The sequence below is a fragment of the Chlamydotis macqueenii genome, chromosome 1 (assembly GCF_036417535.1).
Source record: "Chlamydotis macqueenii isolate bChlMac1 chromosome 1, bChlMac1.mat, whole genome shotgun sequence".
Taxonomy (NCBI): domain Eukaryota; kingdom Metazoa; phylum Chordata; class Aves; order Otidiformes; family Otididae; genus Chlamydotis; species Chlamydotis macqueenii.
The window spans coordinates 88,207,287-88,222,197 of NC_141556.1; the positions used below are offsets into that span (position 1 = coordinate 88,207,287).

At 40.2% G+C, this 14,911-nt stretch overlaps 1 protein-coding gene across 1 annotated transcript in view; it reads left to right on the plus strand.

The window, feature by feature from the left end:
* Positions 1-14,911, plus strand: part of POLQ (DNA polymerase theta) — a 55,591-nt gene that overhangs the window by 3,413 nt on the left and 37,267 nt on the right. The window contains exons 3-9 of the mRNA XM_086760811.1: positions 784-914; positions 2,334-2,490; positions 6,751-6,859; positions 9,463-9,682; positions 12,795-12,939; positions 13,034-13,180; positions 14,253-14,465. Of these exons, the coding sequence (XP_086616937.1) occupies positions 784-914; positions 2,334-2,490; positions 6,751-6,859; positions 9,463-9,682; positions 12,795-12,939; positions 13,034-13,180; positions 14,253-14,465 (1,122 nt within the window). The remainder of the gene's footprint in view (positions 1-783; positions 915-2,333; positions 2,491-6,750; positions 6,860-9,462; positions 9,683-12,794; positions 12,940-13,033; positions 13,181-14,252; positions 14,466-14,911) is intronic.

Here is a 14,911-nt window from a genome sequence, read left to right on the forward strand (position 1 = left end):
TAACAGCAATGATGGATATAAATACTTCTGAGATTTTTATTTACTCTCTATTTCTTTCAGTTCCTTTATCATTTCTCTTCACATAGTGTATGGGGGAGGGCGCAGAAGGAGAAGTAGGACTGGTGGACTAGAAATCTGTGGGAAATGACAACTTGGGTGTCTACTGTCCATGGGAAGAAGGTCCCAGAGCAGCACTGGGAGGACGAATAACTTAGAAGAGGGGCAGCTGATTTTCTTAGGCTTGTATTTAAGTTTTATTTACTTGGTTCCAGAAGACTTTTGGCCTGATTGCTGGGTAATGGCTGTCCCCACTCCTGCACAGTTTTCTGTGGATGATAGATGGCAAACAGCAACGCTCGCCAAGCAGGAGGGGTTAATCTGTTTATGGGCTAGGTCAGTAAGGTGGTGGCTGAGCTCTCCTGTCCAGCCAAGAGACTGTAGTGGGGTTTTTTGTTTGGTTGGGTTCTTTTCCCCTTGCTTATCTCTGAGCTGCTCTTGTTTCTGGAGCTGAGATGAGAACACAAGCCTTGGTAGCATGATGGAAGAGGCTAGAAAAGAAATACTTTAAGTCTTGACCCTTTATGGGGTTAACTGCAAATGTGGTTGTGGCTGTGGGAGAAGGGCATCAGTTGAAGAGCCCTGCCCCAGGTTCTCCAGTATCTGCTTTCTATGCTAGCTTTATGATGCTTGTTGCTTGTTCTTTGGATTTTTTTTTTTTAACTTTAAAAGTTAATTTGACAAAAAAAACTTTTTTTTTTTTTTTTTTTTTTTTTTTCCCCCCAGCTCCTACCAGTGCTGGGAAGACTCTTGTTGCAGAATTGCTTATTTTGAAGCGAGTCCTGGAGACTCGTAAGAAAGCTCTTCTTATCCTTCCCTTTGTCTCTGTGGCCAAGGAGAAAAAATGTTATCTGCAGGTAAGTAGCATTCAAGGAGGTAAATCTATGGGTTGCAGTTGTTGGGTCATGTTTTTTAAAGAGTTAGAAGTTTTTGTATGGATTTGAGAGTAAAAAAAATAGCAGAGTTGTTTCAGAAAAGATTTGTAGATAATTTAAAATTTACTCTCCTCCTAAGTTGGAGAATTAAAAAATCAAAGTTTTAGCCAAAAAGGGAAACTTGGAAAAAAATAAAGGAGTTTATTAAAACATATTATTTCATCTTTGACTTTTAAAGCATTCTGACTTGCATTTATTCACAGATTTTATAATATAAAACCTTTAAAGGAATTTTCTAGTTAGAGATTGTCTCTGAAAAACTACAAAGGGACAGTGTCAACTTTATCAGAAAGGAACTTATTTTAGCTTTCATTGGGGGGTTCCACCAGAATTTTGTGCCTTTGATTTCACTTTGACTTGGCTAAAAATATGTTCTGACAGAATGTGGTTATGTTTTGACTTCCTAACCCCAGCTATTTAAAGACAGAATTACAGTGGGAACAGTTTTTTTAAAATAAAACATTTTTTTTCTTGAAAGACTTTGATATCAAATATTGTTTCTATTACCTATTATGTCAAAGTAACAACAATTACTAAAAACAAATAGAAAACCAGTAGGCATTTTTGTTATAGTTTCTTAGTTTTAAGACATTTTGGGTGTGAGTAAACTGAGATGGTATCTTAACCTTGCAAATTTCTAGGAAATGTTACAAATGGAGTGCAAAAGCAACTTTGTAGTGACTGATAATGGAGATATGCTTTTGCTTTAATATTATAAAGCTGGAGGATTGCCGATTCTGTGTTCTGCTACTCCTGGCCTAAGGTTTGGCTGTAGCTGCACATGCTTGAAATCATACAGTATCATACCCATCTCATTCAAACATTTGTACCTTTTGTTAATACAGTGCATAGATGTGCCAAAGCTTTGGCACTGCAGTAATAAGCCATGGAAGAAAAGAAGTCATTGTTTCTTGACTTTCATCAGGGAGATGTGACATCTTTGTATGTGGAGTCCCACATTTGGCTTTTGCCCCAGATTTCTCAGGAGCAAGGCTTCTTTGTTCATAACCCACTGGTATTATAAACTGTTGCGTTGTGTGTTTTCTGAGCTCCTTAATAGTAAGTGTTTTTATACAAAACAGTGATCCCCATCTCTTTCTCAGTTATGTACACTTTATTCTGCAATATGTACTGTGTAGCTTCAGCTTTGGAAATAAAAAATGACAATGAAAGAAAAAAGTAGCAGTAACTGGCTGAGCTATGGCTTTAATCTGATTAGCTGGCATTAAAAGTACTAGAAATTGCGGTTGTAGGATGCAGGCTTTTACATGATTCCAGCAGGCATTGTTCAGAATTCAGAGCTGTAACCTTGGCATGACATTCTGTATTCTTGGAAAACAGGCCCTGTTTCAGGAAGTGGATGTGAGAGTTGAAGGCTACATGGGAAACATGTCTCCTGCTGGACGTTTCTCTGCCCTGGATGTTGCAGTCTGCACCATCGAGAAAGCCAATGGTCTAATCAATAGACTAATAGAAGAGAACCAAATGGACTCACTGGGTAAAATACCAAGGCTTGACCATTGCGGGGATGAGGTTTATTGTATATTCTGAGTACATGTGAAATCATAGGATACTTTATATTTCCCCAGTTCTGTATGTGACAGACATGCCATGTAGGAAATCTGAGCAATTTTTCTTCTTTCAGAGCACCTCTGATTTGGATTTAGGAGGGCAGTCAGGACTATTCTATATAGCTCAGCAGCTGGGGTGAGAAGGTATAAGCTGCAGGTTTTAGTTTATCTGACATGGATGACAGTCCACGGACGGTGATTAGCTGCAATAAGCAGTGATTTCCATATCCCATAGCTAGAAAATGTGTTCTAATTAATGAAATTGAATTAAAGGTCTGGGATATGTTTGAGTTCAAGAATGTATGTGTGTATGTTTGTTTGTTTGGGACAGAGATTGTGTACATATGGCATCCATGGTTTATCTTCACTTAGCTCAAGGAAGAGGAGGGATTGTGTTTGGTGCTCATCTGGGTCCAAGTAAGTGGAATGAATACACAGAGCTCCTCTGGGTAGGCATCGTGACTAGCAGGCATGCTGGCTAGGAGGGCTGTGACATTAATTTCTCTCTTGTAATTTGCTTAAAAGCCCTCTGTCCTTGTAACATAGACTTCTGGGTCACCGTGACCCTAGTGGCTGCTGGATAACGGTGGTATTCATTTAGTGTTTGGCAGGATATAAAACCTGAAGAAGCACTATGTTTCTAGAGTGCACCTGGGAGAGAGACATGTTTTTCCAGTCCAATCAGCAGTTTGTTCTTTGTTTCCCTGCTCAGTAAAGCTATACCCAGTTATTTTTAATGCATTTATCCCTCCCATCTTCACTCTGGCCTGTAACATAGCTGGTTGCTATTTTAAGAATACAAAAATTGGAAAACTAGATGAGTATCAAACTGCTCTGAGACTTCCACCCATGAAAGTGATGTTCCATGTGCAGCTGGTGTCATAATATTCTATAGCATTGTATACCAGAAGAGTTTTTTCAAGACAAGAGAGAATAAGGGACATAAAGCCTTGCAGATTTTGTTAGAGTGTGAGATCATGGGATAACATATCCTGGATCTGCAGAGGCTGGATCACCATGAATGCTTTAGACTGCCATTGGGCTGGAAGATGAGTGGATGACCATGGTTGTGCAGCATTTTAAGCTCATTCAAATTGAGGCTCCTGCAGTCCAGCCTGATTCTTGAATGTATATCTTCATCCCTTCCCTTGCAAGAGAGCTGGCAATCATGCAGTTAGTTATTCCCATGTATAGCTACTTAGTTTAGGTTTGTTTTTTTTTTTTGTTTTAAATAGGGTTAGTTTGATCCTAGATCACTACACCATACAAGTTCTATTGCCAGCATAAGGCAGAGAGTGGGGTCATGGTGATGTCCATATTTACGTTGGCTTGGGTGCCTTGGAATTGTACTCAGTTTATTAAAATGTATTGTTCAATGATATCATCTTTCAGAAGCTAGAGACAGGCCAAATCCCTTTGGTTGGTACTTCCATTCCATCCCTGTGTTTTGTTGTGGTCTCTAAGCTGAATGTACCTGAGAGGAGTCATATAAATATAACCAGCCAAGTGATTACAAGATTTGAGTTTGAATATGTGTCCTCAACACCGATACCTCCTTAAAACATGATATTTTTCTTTCACCATTTGAAAACACCTCTGCTGCAACCCTCTGTTTCTCTTTTCTCCCAGTATGACCATATAACTCAACTGAGGGCAAAAATGTTTTTTTTTTTTTCTTTATATGCTTATTTGAAATTAATTTTAAAATTAAATTTCAAAATAATATTTAAAGTAAGAAATTGACAAATTTTCTATTTGGAGATACATTTTCATAAAAGCTGCAAAATACGAGTATGAACTGAAAATGCCAGTTTAATTATCACCTAAAGCAAACTTGTCTGAAACTGCAAGATCTACCTCATCTTCTAACTAATTCTAAATTTAGACCAGTTTGTAACAAGAGTGTTTTGAGATTAGTTACTGGGAGATGACTGCAATTCTGGCTGTATGTCATCTCAAGCTTGAACTGTTCCTTTTGTTAATGTCACCCCCCTGCTGATAGTTCGTGTGTCCTTTTGAAATTGTTGAGAGAAACTCAAATCCTTTCCCTGGCAGAGCTCTTTTTGCTGTATGAAGCAGTTAAAAGCAATTTTGTGTTGCTAGTTATTATGTAACGTGTGTCAGTTTTGAACACAGGAGATGACAGTCCTCTTGTTCAGCCTCTTGACACTGATGCTAAATAAATTTTTAGGAAACCAGATTAGAGAAGAATCTGGTGCCTTCTCAGTGTGTCAACTGGGAATGGATTTGTAATGTGCTGTTGTGATACCTGTTTCTTTTCTTAATTTAACTTGCAATGAAAAAATACTAGTTTCATTGCATCCTCCCTGCCTGTCATTCGGAATTTTTTCATTTTAAACGGGATGTAGACCTGAAGTAGCCTTGTTATTGTACAGCAAACATATATTATCAATAGTTCTCAGGTACTTTTTAGTAGGTTTTTTACAGCCCTTTTCTAGGGACACACCTAATTTGCACAGAGAAGGAGGAGAGTGAGGCTATCCTCATTTTCAGTAGAAGTATGATGAAATTCTGGCCCTACTTGCACTCCTAAGCTTGTTGCTGAGTAGAAAATACCATGACATGCTGGCACCTGTAGTCCTCCTTGGCTGCAATTCCATTTTAAGAAGAGGATAGCTTTGTGAGAAATACTGGTTGTATGATTGCTCCTGCTATGTTATCCCAGTGGGTGTGTGCAGAGCACTGCCTGAATAGAGGAGAGCACTGTGCATGTGTGACAGTCGGGTCTCACCAGCTTGCAGGACTGCCTGCGTAATGCAGTACACAGGTTTAGCCTGGGTTTGAGTATGTATTATAGCTGAGTAGCAGCAGAAGGTACAGGACGAGTGTCCCATACAATGAATAGTGGCATTCCCTGTGCTTTGGCTTGTAGGTACCACTAGTGTTCTGTGCTTTGTTTCAGGAAGCAAAATGTGCTTCTGCTTGGCACAGAGGCTGGAAGGGTAAGTGAGAACAGAATAGAGGAAGTACAAGAAGGCAGAGGTGCTGGATGAGTGGGAGTCTGTAAAAGAGGCTGATGAAGCAGTGCAGCACTCTTTTCTAACTTAAGTGGCTTGAAAGAGAAGGGGGGAAAAACAGACAGAGAGAGAAGGAACGTATGTAGGAAGGAGAGGGGAAAAAAAAAGATAAGTAAAACCAGCATTGAAACAGATAATACAGGGTCACATTTGCCCTTAAGCTCCTGCTATTTTAGCTGTACCAGGAAGATCTTACATAGCTGCACCAAAGAGGAAAAAAAATCCCACAGCAGCAGAACTAATGAAGCCTGCTGTCCTTTATGCCCTGCTTTCCGCCCCCCCCCCCCCCCCCCACCTTCCTTCAGCCTCTTCCATGTCCCCGTGACTCTGTCAGCTGTCCAGAAAGGGTACATATTGCTGATAGTTGGGATGTGTGCAGGAGGTGCACTGGATGACTGAGTTGTAGCGGCTCTATGTTTTCCCCTCAGGGGAGACCCTAATCTGGTCTGTTGTCTCCAGCTGCTGATTCTCAGAAAGCTTTATAGACACTATTATTTTCAGTATTTCTACACAGCTTACAAATTTGATGGAGGTGGCTAATAAGTCATTTGCAAACAATAGGATGACAACAGAACAATCATGTAAGGATTTTTTCATTAGAAAGGCAAAGTTAAATACTACAGCTCATTCAGATTTGCTTAGTGAGAAAAGATACAATAGGCAGCAGGCTATGCCAGTGTAATTGCCTCTGCTCTATGTTTTTTTTTTTTTTTCCTGAGTAAGGAGTGATGTTTTTAACTAAGATAGTGATATCAACAAAGCTTTTGACTAGTTCATTTGGATGTTGGAATGTTCCATTCCAGATACTCTGAAGCCTGGAGGTTTTTACTTGCAGAGAGGTTATGGTACAGATGCTGCAATATTGTTTTGCATGGTGGCAGGACTAACAACTCAGCCTATTTATTTTTATATTTTTAAAAGTTGATTGAGTGTGTGAGGTTGTGGGGGATGTGAAATGTCATGACATTGGTCATGATTTGTGTCTCTTGGAAGAATCAGTGACAGAAAGAAGCCATAGCAGTGTTGGTATGCACAGGTGGATTTATGAATTTAGATTTCAGTTCATCATGTGGAATATGAAGGGACTGAGGCTATCTGTTCTTAGTTTGGAGTTTTGTCAGATATAACCTGAGTGTTTCTCTTTATCAGGAGTGGTGGTTGTGGATGAGTTGCACATGCTGGGAGACTCTCATCGAGGATATCTGCTGGAACTTCTGTTGACCAAAGTTAGATACGTTACAGAGAAGGCTGTAAAACGGTGGGTAGACAAGGGTGTTTGTCTTAATGTTAAATTATGGATGATATAATTTTGTTCTCTAGATGATTGGAAATTTGGGTTAGCTCCAGGGTTTTTAGGAGAATGATGATCTAGACTATTTTGGTTATTAAGGTCGCATCATACCACATCTCAGGGGCCTGCTCTTGTAATCAAAACCTCTTTTCCTCATGGTTTTCAATTTGTGTGCTACCATGGGATTCATTCTCTCAGGAAAAGAAATAAGACTGAAGCTTTCGTATACTTTTTTAGCCTACTTATTTTTTTTTTAAAACTTTGAATTTCTTTTAACATTTTTGCTAGTGGACTTGCCCTGCTTAATTTTTAAATGTTTCATGGAATGCAGTATTTATCCTACTGAAACGTTCAGGTATTGTGGAAGAGTAGGCATGCTGTTAACTTGTCAATGGTGAATTGATCAGAAGACTTAAGAGGATGTGCCAGTACTCCATTTAGTTAGTCCTGTTCAGGGTGATCTGTGGTTTTGCTTATAACAGGCAATAGGCTAGTGGTTGCATGATTTCTTGCCTTTAGCACAACTGACTGGACACTGGGGAACAGATTAAATGTTTCGGAAGACCTTTAGAGGCTTTTAAGAATTCCATATCTAGATCCCCAGCACCAAACTGTCCAGCTGCTCCATAGTGCCTGAACACAGACAAAGGCAAACTTAGGGGATGGTTATCGATCTTCTTAATCTACTGGTGGTGCTGAGAGAAGGGTTAAAATCAATTGTTCTTTTAGCACCAAAAGCCAGTTTTCTCTGCTGCTTCCTCTCCTGTGAGTGGTACCAGTGCTGGGCTGAGGACAGACTACCTATTTAGTTCTGGGAGAACTGCCATTTCTACATTGGCTCTCCACTGGACATTTTAGCCAGTATTTCCCATCCTGACTTCCAGGATCCAGCAGTATTCTGGGTCTAATCACCTCTGACTTTTTCTCATATTTTCCTCCTAAGTCCTGGAAGCCAGTGCACTTCAGAGCAGTGTAAGTGGCGTTGCCACTCCTTTTATCTTGGCGTATCATGTAGCTGCAGCACAGATGCAGGACCATTCTCTTGCTTTCCTCCCTTGCATTGAAGAAAACATCTGTAGGGGGGGAAAGGGATAGATGCATCAAGGAACATTCCTGGGAAGACACAGTACTTCAGTCTTTACTGTATAGGCACTGGGGCCTAGATCCTTCATCTCTCTGTCATGGTCAAGCTGACAGTGGTTCCCCATATCAGTTGCTGAAATGAAGGAGACAGCCATTATTTTTGTTTTGGAATCCACTTGAGATTCCTGGAGTTGAAGACTGATTTTTCTCTCAAATATCCTCCCAAGTCTGTGGTGCTTATTTATTTATTTTAATTTAATGGGAACCACTTTATCCAAATTCTTTAAACACTATCCAGCCTGACCTATTATCATAATGAGCAGTGCTTTTAAGAGCTTTTAAAGTGGTTAGGGGGATGTCCCACTGAAGCATACGGCTGTGTCTTTGCGCCAAGAGAATGTTCTCTGATGGCAGTTGCCAATGTGAGTGCCCCTCCTTCTCTGTGAGGCTTTTGCAGACTCACACAAAATTCTGCAGCAGATTTTTGTCCTCCCCAGTGACAGTATGTGTTGTGGAACTGGAATTTTTTTAATCCTTGAAGGTCAAAAGTTGCTTTGGGGAAAAAATCTGCAACCTAGATGGGGGGCTGTACTAGCAACTGCTTGAAGAGCTTGGATAAGAGAGTCCGTCTCTTCACATCTTCCTTATTTTTGTCTTGTCAGTGACTGCCCTTTTTTTACTCTAGCTTCTGGGTAATCTTGTTTCCTCTGTGTTGTCTTTACCAGGATCTTCCAAGAAGGTTCAGCCTGTTTCTGAGCTCACATTGATTTGTCAGACCTTTCTCTTTTTTAAAGTCTCAATTTATGGCTCTGCAATGCAAATAAGTATTTTTTCAATGCAGGCTTAGGTGTATAAAAACCCCCCTATTGTCTGAATCTAAAAGCCTGAATTAAAATATACATTTGGGTATCTAAATTAATGGTTTGTATTTTCAGATCTGTTAAGAGTCCATTACTTCTCACTGACTTCATTGGAAGCTGCAGTTCAGCACTTTGAGAACTGAAGCTGCTTTCTTCTTTGCTGAACTAAGGGCTTTGGTTCGCAACTGTAGGAGTAACTTAGTCTAGTATTATTTGTCCTGAAATTGAAACAAATTGAAGCATTTTAATTAAGGCATTTAAGCTTAGAAAGACTGCAGTGAAGACTGAACCATTCCTTTATTTCCATGTTTTTGTTAACGGCAAGGAAATAGTTTATTTATTTGGTTTTGGTTTCTCCAAATATGCAGTCAGTTTATGACTGGTGTTACCTAAAGAAGTTTAAAGTTTAGGTTCAACATGATAAAAAGTTGAATTATCTTGTTATCAATGCATAACCTGACATTGTGTTTGCTAAGAGTGGAGTATGGCTTGTTTCATTTTCAAGGAGTTGAAAAAAATAGCTTCACACTTTAGACTCGAAGAAAGTAGATTGATTTAGTTTTTTTGAATGCTGTTTTCCAGAACAGTAGCCTGTGTTGTTACTAATTTTCTTTTAACCACTTCCAGACCGGCAAAGATGACCAGTCCCGGATTTGGTGGAGTACAGATAGTAGGCATGAGTGCTACCCTCCCTAACTTGGGACTGTTAGCCTCATGGTTAGATGCAGAGCTATACTGTACAGATTTTCGCCCCGTGCCCCTCAAGGAATGGGTGAAAATTGGCAGCAACATTTATGACTCCTCCATGAATTTAGTGCGAGAATTCCAGCCCAAGCTTCAACTGAAGGTAACAAAACTATGAGCAGTGGCTTTGGGATAACACATTTAGCACAGCTAAAGTTAAAAAGACAGCTACTGGTATGTTTTTGGGTTGTTTTGTTTTTTTTTTTTTTTTAATAGATGACATTCCCAACTTCATTGTTTACTTCATAGATCATATGCTGAAACTAAGGACAATTTTTTTTTTGTCTTCTACTGATTTAAAGAAAAAGCAAAACAAAACACGCTCGCTCTCATTAAGTTCTTGCAGTTTCTTGAATCTAACTTGAAGGCAAAGTTGACATTGCAGCTATCTTGTCTCTGAGCACGTGATTCTCCCCTTACCCACCACTCTATTTTGTGTCCTGGAGTCAACTTCACTTTCCTAAATGAAAGTAAATATTTCCTAGTTAGGCCAGGGAACTTGCATTGATCATCAGGAGAATATATTTCCATTAAAATGTGGTATTGAACCTGCTTATGTTAAACTGCTAAATTATGCAATTTTGTCAGTGATTAGAAGGCAGATGTCCATCCTAATTCTTCTGAATCTGTTTTCAGTATTTAGTACTTTTGTGCACTTGAAAAGGATATGAAAAGTTAAGGATAAGGTACTACAATGATTTGGAAGAACCAAATGGCTCGAAACAAGAAATTTGCACTTCCTAATTGTGGGTTCCTTTTCTGTGGAGTCTTTGAAGGGTGAATTATCTTCCCAGTCCTTCCAAGTGCTCTGTGTAATACTTGTGTAGCAGTTGGACAATATGGGCTGAATGTCAGCAATATTTTGGAATATTTTGCACCCAGTTCTCCTTGTGTGCAAGCTTTCTGTTATCGGTAGCATGGTAGCACAGCAAAGAAAAAGGATACTAAAAATAAAAGGGAATGTTTGTGACAAGAATATCTAGAAGTTTGCTTTTATGTAGTCATACGAAGAAAGTGATGTTGCATCTCCTTTTCTGGGTATTTTTTGAAGTGCTACTTTGGATAAGTACCAAATGAAGTGCATGAAAGAACTAAACTAGGCTCATGACTCAACAGTTTAAGGGAGTTGGGTTATTTTATAAGACCAAGTGATCCTCTTGGGCTTGAGATGTATCAATGGACCTTCAGGCTTCTGTCCTGTGCCTCAACCTGAACCAGGAAAGGAAACTTGATGACCTCACCACTTTTGCTGAATTTGGCTGAATTCTCATGGAGCTTTTGATGTTTATATGCAGTTCCTGCCACTGCTGCCCTGTTTTCATTTGTGTTTTAGTGCTTTTTATTTCTACTGGACACCTACCTTTTTTCTCTTCCTCCTTTGGCCTGCTTACTGGAAGAGAATCTAGCTTAGCCAAGCAAAACAGATCAGTTGCAAGAACTCTCTTAGTGTTGAGGATACAGCATTGGTGGACAAGGGACAAGCAACTGACATCATCTACCTGGACTTGTGCAAAGCATTTGACACTGTTCTGCATGACATCCTCGTCTCTAAACTGGAGAGACATGGATTTGATGGACGGATCACTCGGTGGATAAGGAATTGGCTGGATGGCTGCACTCAGAGAGTGGTGGTCAATGGCTCAATGTCCACGTGGAGACCGGTGACAAGTGGTGTTCCTCAGGGGTCAGTGTTGGGACCAGCCCTGTTTAACATCTTTGTTGGCGACATAGACAGTGGGATAGAGTGCACCCTTAGCAGGTTTGCATACAACACCAAGCTGTGTGGTGCAATCGACATGCTAGAGGGAAGGGATGCCATCCAGAGGGACCTTTACAGGCTGGAGAGGTGGGCCTGTGCAAACTTAATGAAGTTCAACAAGGCCAAGTGCAAGGTCTTGCACCTGGGTTGTGGCAATCCCAAGCACAAATACAGGCCGGGCAGAGAATGGATCAAGACCAGCCCTGAGGAGAAGGACTTGGGAGTGCTGGTGGACGAGAAGCTCAACATGAGCAGCAATATGTGCTTGCATCCATCCCAGAAAGCCAACCACATCCTGGGCTGTATCAAGAGAAGCGTGGCCAGCAGGTTGAGGGAGGTGATTTTGCCCCTCTACTCCCCTCTCATGAGACCCCGCCTGGAGTACTGCGTCCAGTTCTGGAACCCCCAGTATAAGAAGGATATGGACCTGTTGGAGTGAGTCCAGAGGAGGGCCATGAAGATGATAAGAGGGCTGGAGCACCTCAGCTATGAGGACCGGCTGAGAGAGTTGGGGCTGTTCAGCCTGGGGAAGAGAAGGCTCCAGGGAGACCTTAGGGCAGCCTTCCAGTACCTAAAGGGGCCCTACAGGAAAGATGGGGAGAGGCTGTTTAGTAGGGCCTGTTGCAATAGGACAAGGGGTAATGGTTTTAAAACAGAAGGAGGCAGATTGGAACTGGACATAGGGGAAAAAAAAATTACAGTGATGGTGGTAGAACACTGGAACAGGTTGCCCAGAAAGGTGGTGGATGCCCTATCCCTGGAAACATCCAAGGCCAGGTTGGATGGGGCTCTGAGCAACCTGATCTGGTTGAAGATGTCCCTGCTCCTTGCAGGGGGGTTGGACTAGATGACCTTTAAAAGTCCCTTCCAATCCAAACTGTTCTATGATCTTAAAACAAAAAAGGCAAGCTGTAAACAGTAGGGTTTTGCATGCACATCTACGTATCTACAAAAGTCTTCCACTGTGCTCTGAACACTTACAGTCTTTGGTCAGCAGTTGTTGCTGGGTGCATTTTATTGGGGTTGCTCAGAGTACTACATCGCATGCTTTTAGTTCCAACATCCTAGTTCATTAGTCTTCCTTAGTTACTGCAGAGGGATATTTTCCCTTGGGGCTCTTCCTAGTTCTTCCCCACTGCTGTTAGCTACAACATGGAGGTTGTAGTGATTTTTTTTTTTTTTTTAGGCCCTGTGTGGCCTTCATTCAGAAACAGATTTATGAAAGCAAGATGTAAAACCTGAGCTTGATTAATGGATAGGTCTGGGACTGTACTCAACATACTAGTGCTTGGACTTCCTAAAGGAAGACAGAAACTAAGGTAACAGTGCTCCATCTTCTTTGTTTTCTCCTCTTTCTGACCTGATGTAAAAGGTTCCTACTGTGACACAAGAATGACAGCATTTACAAATGCCATTCAGTATGAGAGTGCATTGAAAATGTTTTGTCTCAATTCAGGGAGATGAAGACCATGTTGTGAGCCTTTGTTATGAGACCATTCATGATGGCCATTCAGTTCTGCTTTTCTGTCCATCCAAGAACTGGTGTGAGAAACTGGCAGACATCATTGCCAGGGAATTCTACAGTTTGCAACAGGCTGAGAGTAAGAGAAAAGTAGTTAATAGAAGCCTGTAGTATGCACAGTGTCTTTAATGAAAATAAATTTAGTAGAAACTAAAAAAATATTTTCGCTCAAGGTTCTGCAAAAAACCCAGCCCTTGCCCCAGTCGTTGTGGACAGAGAAGGGATCAGTGAGGTTCTGGATCAGCTAAAGCGTTCTATCTCAGGTCTGGACTCTGTGCTCCAACGTACTTTGCCATGGGGAGTGGCATTTCATCATGCAGGTATTTCTGAATATCTTAGTCTTGAAGTCTGTAATGGTGAAGTCATATGGATTCTTTTTGCTGTAGTTTCCGGCAATTTACCAGTTGCTTTTTGAAGCCTTCTGGAACATATAACTTGAGTTAAAATGTTTCAAGAGGTAAACCTGAAATTCTTTTATTGTGGCTGAAGACTTTAATTCATTAATTATTACAATAAATCTTCTCTCTGTTTTGTTGGATAATAGCAACTTTTAAAATACAAATTAATTATTTTTTTTTGTGAGATGCCTGAAAAATTAGCTGATTTGCAGCTCAGGCATTTTCAAGTTGTCCCTAAGGCTGCCAGAGTATTTCAGAGCAATTTTTCTCAACTTAATACTGAAATAGATGAGTAAATAGAAGAAGTATAACAATGAAAATAAAAATAAAATGAGCATGTGCCACAAACACTTCTGGACAGATCTTTTATTTCTTACTTAATGGGTGACATATACTGTTACCTACTTGATCCACTGAGAGAAATGACTGGCTCTGGAAGAAAGAACAGTAGCTATGACATTGAATATGTAGGGGGAATAATTCCAAATGCTTATAGAGTGTGGATTTCTTTCTCAAGAATAAAATTGGCCTGAAGCCCTCAAGCAAAAGTAGAAAGATACATGTTGGAGCTGCATCCTAGAATGGAAATAATGAAAGATTCGAGGGTCAGGATGCCAGATGACTAAATCCTAGTTCCCTACTGTGTTTGTTACATCCAGTTTTCTTTTTATTTCATTTATTTCTTTATTTACTTGCAGTGCTTGTAGATATATAGTAAATAGTTGTTCATCTTGCTACAATGTGTACAAGCACCTTAGAAAAGCTAGTTTATAACTGTGACTGTCATTGAATAATAAAAACTTAATGGTGAAATTTTGCTTCGCTTCTGGTTCTGAAGAAGTTAACTGAGGTAGCGTTGCGAGTCTAGTTCCTAACACTGAAGGGTGAATGTTCATTAAGTTTGTTTGTTCTTCCCTTTGCTTGACAGTAATATTATTAGCTCTTAAATGCAATCTCACCGTTAGTAGGTTCACTAAAAGTAATCTCTCCTCAGGTCTTACTTTCGATGAACGGGACATCATTGAAGGAGCCTTTCGCCAGGGCTTGATTAGAGTCCTAGCAGCAACCTCCACGCTGTCGTCTGGAGTGAATTTGCCTGCACGCCGAGTAATTATACGAACTCCCATGTTTGGTGGCAAACTGCTGGACATTCTCACTTACAAGCAGATGGCTGGAAGGGCTGGTAGGAAAGGAGTAGACACAGAGGGTAAGCAGAGGCTCTATTAACATTCTCTAAGAACGATGTTAACCTGATTAAATCAGGGCAGTGCTTTGCAATTAGTGGCTAATCATGATGAATTCCTTTGGTATTCAGTATGATTAAGTTAATCAAGACGAATTTGTTTGGTATTAATGGAGTAAAAATTGTGATTCCCAGGGGATTCTTTTCACTGCATTAGACTTGCTTTGGTATTTACGTATCAGTTACTTCAGAAATGGTCTATTTTCTCCTTTGAATTCTTGTTAGCTTCTGAGGCTGTGTGGTTCATTTGCCTTAATTCTGTCATCCGTGGCCAGTTTACTAAAATGTTTACAGTTTCAGTGAGGAAAATTTACAGTAAACTCTCATTGGACAGGCCTAAAATGTAAAAAATGCATTTAAAGTCTACAACCATAATTTGTAAAACTACTTCTGTTGTCTGAAGTTCTGTT